This window comes from Neopelma chrysocephalum, unplaced genomic scaffold, assembly GCF_003984885.1.
Source record: "Neopelma chrysocephalum unplaced genomic scaffold, ASM398488v2 Primary Assembly neopelma1_121, whole genome shotgun sequence".
In the NCBI taxonomy this organism is placed as follows: Eukaryota; Metazoa; Chordata; class Aves; order Passeriformes; family Pipridae; genus Neopelma; species Neopelma chrysocephalum.
The window spans coordinates 2,271,660-2,284,168 of record NW_020897783.1 but is presented as its reverse complement, the minus strand read 5'-3'; the positions used below and the strand labels follow the sequence as shown (position 1 = coordinate 2,284,168).

Below are 12,509 nucleotides of genomic sequence, written 5' to 3'. Positions count from 1 at the left end.
AGTAATTAAAATAAGAATGTTTTTAATTAAAATAGAGCAAAGCAATTAGACCTTTGATTAGTAAACAAAGCAGGTGCCAAGAGACAATTACTAACTTAGCCTCCTCCTCTGCTCCCAGGTGACTTTTTTCTTTTCATCTCTCAACCTGATCTGAACAGAAATTGCACAAATTGTACAAATTCAAACCATTGTTTGGTTTTAGTTCTCTATTTAAACATTATTGTGGGGAACTGTCAGCACAGCACCAGCAGTTCCAGCTGTTGCTCCTTTTAGAAAATGTAAATTGTGTTGATTTATAAATCAACCATTTGAACTTGTTGAAAAACAAAACTTAACAGAGGTCCAGCCACAAATCCTTGAGTGATTTACAGTTAAACCAGTGGGGCTTCACGCTTCACATTGAGCATCCTATGTAATTTTACTGCCATTAGTTTGGAAATTTGGGAAGTACTTTCTTAACTCAAAAGACTCATTCTTTGTTTAGGTATCCATCTGGGATTTGAGTGCCCAAAAAACTACTTTAAGCACAAAAGTAATAGAAGGAAATTTCAGTGCTTGTTACTAAAACTATAATTCTGCAAGTCCCACATTTATTAATTGGAAATTGTTACCTTAGGCAATCTTCTGATAAAATTCTTCCACAGTTTTTTGGGGCAGGAACTAGAACACGAATCCCTTCAACCTGGGCAGGGTTCTTTCCTACTGTTCCTGTGTTATATCTGAATATTACTAAAATTTATTTCTATCCACTTTTATTTCGAATGTAGTGATTGTAAAGGGTGCCTGTACTTTGAATTATTGATTGCAAATGCACTGATACCTTAAGTACAGTATGTTAATATAGCTTCTAATCTGAAAATGTGGTTTGTACATATGTATATTTATTCCTTGAGCTTTTCTTACAAACAAATCACCAAGGTCATTACTCAGTTGAGAAAAGGTATGAAAAATAAATTCCAGATTATATTCTCCAGCTATGGGATAAGTGATGTTAACATGACAGTAAAATGGGTGCAAAGGCTTGTATCAGAACAAGAAAATTACTGATATGATATAAATTAACTAAAAATAAGTGGTGTACAGTTGAATGTGAGTTGTTAGTCATTCTTTTAGTTAATGTGCAGTGATTCAACATTTAACATTTCTATATTTTTCAGTTCTCAAATCAGGCTTTTGGTATTTAATATTTATGTGAACATAAAGCACATATATTTGATAAGTAAACTGGTATTTAACAATTATAGCCATATAAAAATAATAAAAATTACTTAAAAGACTATTTAGACTAGTTTGCAGCACATTTGCATGAGGAAAAAACAAAATGTTCCTTTCATCTCCAGCAGTTCAGTGTCTGTTGCTCAGTTAAAATGCAGCTGGAGTTCATACAGAGTTAAGGCATGTATAGATAGATGAGAATGTAAATATTCAAGAAAGCAGATTACTTCTATTCAACCTGTGCCTAAATCATGTAAATAAAATAGAAAATCTGGAGATGCTTCTGTCTTTCAGGAAAAACCTCATGTCTGTGTTTGCATGTCAATATGTATGTGATGTACCTACAGTAATCCTTTTTTTTTAGAAGGTTGCCATAGCAATGCAGCTTTCACAACAGTAAATGTTAAATCATCTCCAGTTTAAAGGAAAATAGTTATAGTAAAAAGGGTCATTAGGTAAGCCCTCTGTCCCCCTAACCTTACTCTTCCCAAAATGTAATCTAAGAAATAAGGAAGAGAAAAAAAGAATCACTTTTTCTGATTCCTTGCAGAAGCTCATTCTGTAGTCAGAATGCTCACTTAGTGTATGGGATTATGAGTTTTAACATAAATTTCTTTCTGCTTTATGATGTTAACTAAATATACTACATTGAATGGTTGCCTGTTCCTTAGCAGTTTGGATTTAGGGTAGGTTTTTGTTTGTTTTTCAAAATTAAAAGTACGTGTCCTAGGAAGGAAAACATCCAAGTAATAATGGAACATTAATGAAGAAGAGTCATCCTGTCTGTCAGAACCTGCTGCAGGGGCAGGATTGTTCTCTGGCTGCAAAGAGAGTCATTACTGTGGGCATATTTACCTCTTCTCATCCTGGGTTCTCTAATCCTTCAGACTGTCCAGTCATGGCCATTTATCTAGCTTGATCTCCACTGTATTACATTTGGACATATATTGTATTAAAGTTAACAGGCTCACAGGAAGGTTTGTGTTGGAAAGGACCGTAAAACTCATCTCGTTCCAGCCCTGCCCTGGGCAGGGACACCTTCCACTTGGTTGCTCCAAGCCCCGTCCAACCTGGCCTTGGAAGAGACACCCCTGGCATTCATTCTGCAGCTGCTGCAGTGTTTGACCACCAGCACAGCTGCCCTAAAATATTTTTATGCTACGACTGTTGTGGTGAAGTGCTCGCATCCCCTCTCGTGCCTGTAGCAAAATTCCAAACTACTGGCACCAAACGGGAACTGCTGTTCAGAGGAAAGCTAAATTTGTGTAGATTGTAATGCTTCTCCAGAGCCCCCACAAGAGCCACATATCCAATTGTTGACATGAACATGAATAATTCCAGGCAAAGGGTTCTGTATAAGTTCAAAAGTTTAAGGACAGAGTGATGTATATCTGTATTGAGATGGATTTGTACATAGAAACAAACACCTGTAGAAAAGGGGTTGACAAACAGAACACCTAAATAGTGTTTACTTATTCTCTATTTGGATAAAATTAACAAAACTGTTTTATTTTTCTCATCATTTAATTGCTCCAGATCTGTAGTTGCATAAATCACAGCAATTTCATTGACCTTACCATAGTTGTTCCAAAGTACATCCTCTGAGGCTTTAGTTTATACTGCATACCTAATTTAACTGATAACACATATTATCTCAGTTACATTTTATCTTGTATCTTTCAATTATTTCTTAGAATTTGTGTAACAGGTGCTATTAATAGTTCTACTTAATAAATCAGTACTTCTAAAGAAGCCTTTGTTAAGAATATATTGCTAGTTGTTCTTAAAATATTAGAGTGTAATTTTAAATCTAAGAGCAACATCTTTTTAGATCATCTACAGTACTGATTCACAGATATTTATGGGAAGCAAAATGAATAAAATGAGATTGCTATAGTTCATTGCCAGGTTTCTTTGCTAAAAATGGAGCTCTACAGAATTCATTATTTGTGGATTTCAGCTATTAACTGTTAACTAGAAAAGCACTGATGAATTAATAACAGATGTAAATGAAGGCCCACTGCTATTTGAAAAACTGGGAATACCGTTGAAAGAAAGGAAGTTGATCTTATACACCTGGCATCAAGTTGTTCCTTACTTTAGGAAAAGGAAAAAGGTGTGTGCAGTGGATGGAGCTCATTCTCTACAGCCATGAGGCTGAAAAGGGCTAAAAGGCAGCTGCTCTGATTGAGGCCTCTGGATCTGTGAGAGCCTGTTGGCCTGGAAGGAGCTCTAGAAGGCTGCAAGGAAAAGGTACCACCTGGTTAGAGCTACCTTAGAGTGGGTGTTGTGCTCTGTGGGGCAGGAGAGAGAGGGTTGTCCAGACAGAGGATGTACAGCTATGGAGAACAGGGCTGTAGCTGTAGATTTCCTCAGCATCACATCACTGACCACAAGCAAAGAAAGGAAAAAATATCTTTGGTCTGAGACCTGTCTTCCAAATATATTCCTGTTATTTAAAACTGTAACACTGATTCTAATGGATAGAATTTGCTGTGGTATTTACCCTAGCTTTGACTGAAGATAGCTGATTACCACCCTGATCTATGTACTACATAAAGCCTTGCTCTGAATTTAAGAGCATCAGTCAAAATAAATGCTCCAGTAAGACTTTATGGAGTAGCACTGTTAGATTCTTGCCCAGCTATCACATCTGAGGGCTAGTATCTAATCCTGCAAACAGGCCACATTTAGATAAGTGTCTTGGGTCCTGTCTGTGAGTAAGAAAGCTCTTTTGACATCCTCCAAGTTGTCTTGTACATCTGAGCTGGTTATTCAAAGGCATCCAAGCTGAAAAGTTTTAGGTGAGCCTTTTTACCATTTTATGTTGTAAGTGTAACATGAAGAAAAAGATGTAAATTTAGAATTTAAAGAGACAAGCGGGGAAGGATGGGAGAGGGGGAAAAAAAGTTTAGTTGCTTGAACTGTTGATCCCATTTATTAATACCTGCATTTGTGTCCAGAGGCCCTACTTAAGATACAAGCGCCCTTTTTCCCAAAAGAATAGGAAGACTTTTTGCTCTTGAAAGTTGCTCATTAAGAAATACTAATTTCAGAAAGTGTCTGGCATCAGAAGAGTTCCTCAGCTCCATCCACAGAGGCAGACATGCAGCTGTGTGTGTTTTGTTGGCCATTTTGCATTTGGCGACTGCGCAACCTGCAGCCTGATTTCTGTAAACGTTAAATATTTAATTTACTTATTAAACATTAAGGCTTATTAAGCAGGAGAGACAGATGGTTCACAACATTGTGTGGTGGGCAGTCATATGGTTCCTGGAGACGTATTGTGGAGCTCAGGATATAAAGAAATTTCAGTTTCATTTAGGTGCTGTGAGTCAGATCTGCAGCTGCTGGAAATTAGTTCCAGAGATACTGATGATTCGTCTGCTGTGTGGAGTTATCCATTAGAAAAGCAGGCATGGGGAATTCTGGCTTTAATTCTGAACAAAAATGTGTTTTGTTCAAAAGCTTGAAGAAGTTCTCCTTGCACGCAGTGAGACTGATGAGATAAACAGGACCAGAGCTCTGCCTGAATCCTGAATTGGTAATCCAGGGCTTCTCCCAGCTCCTGTCAGCATAAGTCCCATTACACTTGCCCAGATTTCAGTGTCTTTTAGCCATCACGGGCTCCTGGGCTACCTTGCAAAGGCAGACCAAGCAGAGGGACACCCAATTCCTTCCCACCAGCCTGGGCAACAAAAACAAAACTTCTCACAATTTCTAGTAACAGTTCTGAAATTCTTCAGAATAATCATAAGTCTTTTATTTCCACTCTGTATAATTAAACTTTGTCTGGACTGAATTTCTTCAATTTGCCACTTTCTATTGACTTTCAGGTATATGTGCCTAAGAAAACAGACTCTGGATCCTTAGGCTTCACATTTTCACAGTAATACAATGGGATGATGCACCTCAAAAACAGTTATAACATCTGTCTATTCTCCTAAATTGAGGATTGTATATTAAGTCAATGCTGACTTAGTTTATCCATCATTTTTTGCTTAAATCTGACAGCCCGGGAATGTGATAGTGAGATGTTATCCTTTGAGAATACACTATTTAAGCTTTATGTGGGGTTTTGGGGAAGATTGTTGCTGGAGTTTAAATGTATAGAGGGTGTAAATACACAGGGGGTAAAAGATGGAACACGAAAATAGGTGCTGCTAAAGATTAAGAAAGGCCATTGATGCTCAGGGATTGCAGGTGGATGTTATCTGGGTTTTATATTGCATTTAGGGCCTCAACCTGCAGTAACCTCAACAACTTTCTAATAAGGAACCCTTGGGTTTTATCTATTCTGTTCTTCGTGCTTTGTGTTTTGAGGGAGATATTAGAACAGTTGCTCCTTTATGAAGAAACATTACATTCCTTTTGTAGTGAAGGCATTTAAAACTTAGTTGTGACCTAAGCATTGACACAGATATGCCAGTTACTCCAGAGCTCTCTGGTGGCTGAAGCTACATGAGTAACTTAAGTTGCTGTGGTACATATTTCTAAAAGACCATGCATTACCAAAACCTGCTGATCTAAAGACAACTTCGGGCTGGGTGTCCTATTTGATTGTCCCAGTTCTTTGTGTACAAACGGATTTTATGGGCAAGCAGGTAGTTTACTGTGTATTTATCCCCAAACTGTCCTTTTTTTGCCTTTAATTAGAGCAGAGCTAGAAGACAATTCTTGAAAGGCGACCTATTCAGCCAACATCAAGGGGAGGCTGGGGAGGAGTGGGAGGAAAAGGAAGATGACGAGTTAACCTGGATTTCTGCACTGTCAGAAGCAGCTACGCTCCTGTCAGATTCCAGCTGAGAGTGAGCAGTACTGGGTGGCACCTCATTTCCCCTGGTTGGGAGGGGAGGAGGAGAGGCAAAGGGGTGAGGGACAGATTCCTTGGCACATATGGTCTGTATGGAGGTGCAGATGATGCAGAGGACACGAGCTGCTGCTGCAAACAGGTATGTTTATTTACTTAATTGAGTTGTCGTGGCAACTGCTTCATCTGAACTGCTACAGTGCATAGGTTGTCCTTGGCACCTGAGGTCTCTGCACAAACCATTATACTTTACACCAAAAAAAGTCAAACTCTTGTTTAGTCTACCTAGAACGAGTGTTAAAGTATGGTTTTAATGGAGGGGAGGCAAGACTTACCTGTTAATACTGAGTCACCACTCCTAAATTACTGAGTTCAGCTCAAGGCTGGAGGTAGAGGGCATGCAAAAATGGGTGTTTGTGGGGATGCTTCTCTTGTTAAAATCAGAAGCAAAGTGGCACAAGTTAGGGCAGTGATTTTCACTTTAGACTACTCTTGTCTTTGGGAGTGCACCTTACTGAGGCTTCTCCCCTGGAGTCTGAAATCCCACTGATTGATGGGAAAGTGTCCAGAAGGTAGAGGAAGAGCTGCAGCAGCAGCATCAGGCCCACCCCTGGCTGAATGAACCTTTGTGACTGCAGAGAGCAGGAAGTATTTAACAGCAGGAATCCCATATTGAATTATTTGTCCACAACTTGGCACATAAGATGACACATTCTATGCAAGAGGGTCTGTGGTACCGCCTGGGAAATGAAAAAGTCTGGGAAAGAGATCACTGAGTGAAAAAGTATGAGAAGTGTTCCTGTAAGTTCTTGTTGCATAGATGTTTATTTCCCACAGTTGACACTCTGGGGTGTTTTAAGCCCTGGCAGTTCCCTGGTGTGTCTCAGTGTGGCCACATCAGGGGCTGGGCCAGCCCAGCTGAAGAGGCAACACCTTGCAAGGGGCTGTGGGAATGAGCAAGAGGGAAGTGAGAATGCCCGAAACTGCTGGAAACTTTGTCTTTGTGAGTTGCAGCTTGAGTTATAGTTAGTTAGTTCCTGACAGCTAATCTTCCTGTGGAATGATAATGGGCTCTTTTCCTACCCTGCTCTGTGGTCTGGTTGAAAAAGAGATTTACCTCACAGATTAGGTGATCTGTGGATGTGCAAAATCCATTACTGCAGCTCAGATGATAGGAAGTAACTCAGCAAGGCATGATATCAATCACAGGCCTAAATCAGTAAGAGGAGAACTGGAAGTTGTGACTCAGGGGTTGTTTTAAGCTCTGTCACCAATCAGCAGCATAGCCATGTTGTGTAGGTTGTGATTCAGGCATCAGGAACACATTGCCTGGGGTATTACAGGATCTACTGCATGAGCACTTCTTGCTTAGATGGCACAATTCAACAGAGAGCGATGATAAAGGGGAGTTATTGTCAGGGATGTATCACAAGCGTATCTTGTAATCCTGTCAAGGAGCACATGTGTTCAGGATAAGGATATGCTGCCAGTAGGCTGCACTAACCCTCTCAGAATGGCTTTTTCCTGATGAAGGAATCTCCTGTTCTCCATTCTGGCAAAGAAACCCAGCTCCTGGCTGAGGTGCTTGAGCACACCTATGAGAGCCTGGCAGGAACCTGTTCTTGCACTGCAGCACTGTATGATGGGGATAATGTGCCGTCACTGTCTTCGACACTGATGTGTCTTTGTCACAGTTTTCCAATTAAAGGCCTCCATTTTCTCTTGTTTTAATGGTTAAAATGACCTCCTGCCTTTTAACTCCAGTTGTTCCATTTCTGATGTTGCTCACCAGCAGCGTGGGCTGTGATCACTGCAACTGCCCGTCAGAATCTTTGCTAAAATTGTCGGCAGTTTCCTCTAAAATTCAGCAAAACTTGGCTCTGTATTTTTATCTGAGGAGGGCTTTGGTGACAGTTCACAGCTGTCTGGTCATGCAGGAAGTTTGCTGATAGGTTGTGCTGTTCAGTTGTTTCTGCAGAGCTTTTGAAATCTCCTGCAGAGCTCAGTCTCAGTAGCCCTGGAGCTGGGGCATCACTGAAGGAAGTATTGTTCTGTGTCCCTGATGGATCACAGTATCTCAGACCACTGAACACTCCTCCTGCTATTTCAAAGAATTCTTGCCTGTCTTGAAGGAATGTTCTATTTGGATAGGGAATACACTTTCAGAAGTAACCCACAAACCTTTCTGAAGGGCTTCACACAGATTTCTCTTTTGATGTGCCTGCTTCCCATGAGCTGATACCAGATTCTTTAGCTTAGGTGTGTCTGTGGGGCACTGCCTTCTCCCTTCATTTCTTCAAGTTCCTACCCACACTTCTCTCTCAAAATATAGGAAGCTCAACACCCCTGCCACCACTCTGTTAAAATAAGAGAAATATCCTGCAAGGTTAACTTCCTGGAGCACTGTTCATCTTTTCTGAACCTAGCTAGTAATTGCTCCTCTTTTAACTTGATTAACCCAACAATAGCTTTATCTTTTCTAAACTGGAGAAATGAAACCCTTCAGTTAAAGACTTGAAAGTAGGGCAAGCCTTTTCCATCTTGCTACAAAGGAGGTGACTTCAAGGTGACAAGAGGTCTGGCCTCTCATTACAAAAATTCCTTTTTGGACTGCACATGCCTGTCAATCCCTCTGATTTCAAGGTCTCTGAGGAAACTTGGGTGACATTCAGCAGAACTAATTCTGATGCTGCAGCTTAACCAAGATAGTATTGGTATTTGGATCTGATCTGGTAACACAATCCCCCTTCTCCACCTGAGATTCCAGATCCTAGTCGGCATCTCCACATTTAAAGAGAGATGCTGGCTGGTTACCTACCATGAAAGGACATTGCTTAGCTCATGGTTAAAACATCAAGCAGAAATGTTTCTGTATATTTTTCTTATGTTAAAAAAAGGAGCTTTTCTATTTTTATAGTGCAAAATACCCATTTCCCTAGAAACCTCAATTTCCTTTGTCCTGACTTCACTTCCCGACTTTTATTTTTTACTGTAGATATAAACTGCATTTTGAATTATTTCTTTAAAGAGTAAGGCAAATGCCAGCACTTGTGTAGTCCACCTTGTACTGTGATTTTACAAAGAGACTCTTGGCTGCATTCCAAACTCTTGCCTAAAATGGTTTCAAATTTTAATTTAAATCATCTGATGTATCAACCAGCTAGGCTTTAGATATGAAATTATCTCAAAGTGAGGGGAAATCAAACTGCATGCTCAGGAAGTATTTGTGGCCCTTCCATTTTACCCTGAAAGAAAAAGATTTATCCAGAGTGCTCAAATTTTCTTGCAGGTTTTCTTAGACTGGACAAAAGACTGAGAAAACAATGGTTTACATGGATATCTAATTGTGTTAGGTCAGACAGGGAGATAGTGGGTATGGTCTAAAACTTCCACATGGAAGATCATTTCATCAGGACTTTGAAGCCCTTTAACAATGTCCACTGTGGCCAAGTTTGCCATTCATGTTTTAATACCTTATCTGAATACTTGTTCCTGATAGTTCACAGGTTATCAACATTCTAATCCATCTGCACAATTTCTAGAGGGAGAAGAATTGAATGCTTCCCTTATGCAACACGATGTGTTGTCTACCTTGAGTCTACAACCACATCCTACCCTGCTACTAAGATGTCCCTCAAAGCACAAACTTTGCCTCAGTGAAAGAAGTGTGAGAATGCCCTATGGGCTCTCATCTCCTGACCCTCCCTCCCACCCCGAATTTCCAAATGCACTTACAAATCATGGAATCTATTGGACCAGATCTGATTTCTCAGAAGACTGGAGCACTGAAGAATCATTTGTCTTGGTTGCACCTAAGAAGGTTTGCTATGTGGTGTTTACATTGATGTTGTCTCCAGAAATCATCTTTATCTAACATTTAGCTGATTGTTATTGAAAAGCACACTGGAAATTACACCAGGACTTCTTCAAAGCCCCTAAGTGATGCCCAGGTGTTAGAAAGATAAACTACTTGTTGGTAGAACTGCCTTGTTAAGGTTTAGGTCTTGACATACTTCAATGATCTCAGACCCGGGGGAGGTTAACAAAGCTTGGGAAGAAGGATGTGCTACTGATAATGGGCACAGAGAATGCAGAATTTATGGGCCACAAGGACACTTGGCAGGACTCCCGAGATAAGGAAGAAACTAACAAAGCCAGCTCAGCAACTGTGCTGAAATCAGCCCTGACAGGGCAGAGGGTAATTCCAGTACCTCTAAGGCAGGAGATTGCAGGGGGAGATTGCAACCCCCAACTCATGGCCACTGACCCAAGAAACCCACTGACTCAAAGGCAGAGAAAGACTGAGCATGTGAACTAATTAGCATGAGAAGCCAGAAAATCATTTAACCAACAGAAGGTAGAATGCTAATTAATAGGAGAACTACGTAACTTGTAGCCAATGAATACTGATGCCCTCGTTTGCTAAAATGTATAAATGGTGTAAATTTTTGATGATCGCAGAGCCAGCCTTTTGTGGGTTACGGCCCAGCACCCCAATTTGCACAAACTAGAATGAAAAATAGAAATCCCTCACCTTGGTGTGTGAGTTGGCACTGTGCACCAGGCAGCGAGCCCACGCTGGGACGGGATAAAAAACAGAATGGCACAGTCAGTCCTCCTGTGTAGTAACACTGTTGTCAGCAAATGCTTCCATTTCAGACTACAATTCTTTTTTTTTATGTTATCTTCCAGTATGGTGCAATACACCTACAGATGCAGTAAATAAATTACTGAGTCATAGAATCATAGAACTACAAAATTGTTTGGGTTGTAAGGGACTCTAAAGCTCATCTCGTTCCACTCCCTGCATGGGCAGGGACACCTTCCACTAGCTCAGGTTGCTCCAAGCCCCGTCCAACCTGGACTTGGACACTTCCAGGGATGGGGCAGCCACAGCTTCTCTGGGCAACCTGTGCCAGGGCCTCCCCACCCTCTCAGGGAAGAATTTCTTCCTAATATCCAATCTAAATTTGCCCTCTCTCAATGTGAAGCCATTCCCCCTTGTCCTGTCACTCCAGGCCCTTCTAAATAGTCCCTCTCCATCTTTCTTGTGGGCTCCCTTCAGGCACTGGAAGGCTGCAATTAGGGCACCCCAAAGCTTCTCTTCTCCAGGCAGAACAATCCCAATTCTCTCAGCCTTTTCATTATAAATATTTGGTACAGTGCCATTATCAATAGTAAAAGCTTACCCAAAGTATTCACTAGTATGCTTAACTATAAAATAAGGAATTACTTCTCTAGGTGAAAAAGGCGTTAAGATTTTTGAGTCCTGTTTCCTAATTTATCAGTTTACCTATTAAAATGACTATAAAAAGAAGACAGCTGTCTTTTTGCTTGTGTTGTGGGTTACCTCTGACAGGCAGGTAAGCCCCACACAGTTGCTCCCTCTCTCCCCTGCAGTGGGGTGGGGCAGAGAATTGAAAGGGCAAAACTGAGCAAACTCGTGAGTTCAGATAAAGGCAGATTAGTAAGTGAAGCAGAGCTTTATATGCAAGCAAAGGAAAATAAGGAGTTTATTCCCTGCTTTCCAGGCAGGCAGATGTTCAGTCATTTCCAGGAGAGTAGGGCCACAGCCATAACTCCAAATGTCCCCCTCCCTCCTTCTTTCCCCCAGCCTTTATTGCTCAGCAAGATGCCATATGGTACAGGACACCCCTTCCATTGGCTGGGGTGAGCTGTCCCAGCTGTGTCCCCTCCCAACTCCTCGTGCACCCCCAGCCATTATCACCCCACCCTGGTGGGGTGGTGTGAGAAGCAGAAAAGACCTTGGTGCTGTGTAAGCACTGCTCAGTAATAACAAAAACATTGGTGTGTTATCAGCATTGTTGGGGTCATAAATCCAAAACATGGCATCATATGAGCCGCTATGAAGAAAGATAACTCCATCCCATCAACACAGAATATGGGTTCTAAACCTTGCCTGCAAACTTATATGCATTTATTCAGTGAAAATCCCTCTTTCTGCCAGCCAAGTGAGAGCTAACCTAGAAGCTTTGTAATGAACAGTTCCATTAGCATCTTAAGAGTGCTCAGAGTAAACCAATCTCCAGAAAGGCTGGTGCTTATGTTTGTTGTAATGTATGGGTAATATTTTTTTCCTCTGGAGGGAGAGTAGGAGAGAATACAGGGAGAGTAGAAGAGAATACAGCAGCATGCTCAGTTGGTTTATTAAAATCAATGAGTTAGAAAGCAGTAAGTAGCTGTGGAACTGAGGAAAAGAGAATGTTAATAGACCGTGATAAAACACTCCATAGAAAACACAATTATGCTAAAGAATATCTGCAAAAGGCCCATCACAGAGGGCACAACCAGAGCGGCACAGAAAGCTGCATCAAGAGCTTGTGAGGGAAGAGGAGAGTGCTTTGTATTGTAAATCCTGTGGAAATTCTGTGCAGTGATAGAGCTCTCACAAGAGCTGTCAATTAGTACAATGCCTTCAAGTTTAAATTCAAGCTAGAAGCATCCCTGCTCCCAGAGCAGCAAC

The 12,509-nt window shown here is 41.0% G+C and overlaps 1 protein-coding gene across 1 annotated transcript in view; it reads left to right on the top strand.

The window, feature by feature from the left end:
• Positions 1-6,060: 6,060 nt before the first annotated feature.
• VAT1L (vesicle amine transport 1 like) overlaps positions 6,061-12,509 on the top strand; it is a 67,926-nt gene continuing 61,477 nt past the window's right edge. The window contains exon 1 of the mRNA XM_027697648.1: positions 6,061-6,167. Within this exon, the coding sequence (XP_027553449.1) occupies positions 6,112-6,167 (56 nt within the window). The 5' untranslated portion in view covers positions 6,061-6,111. The remainder of the gene's footprint in view (positions 6,168-12,509) is intronic.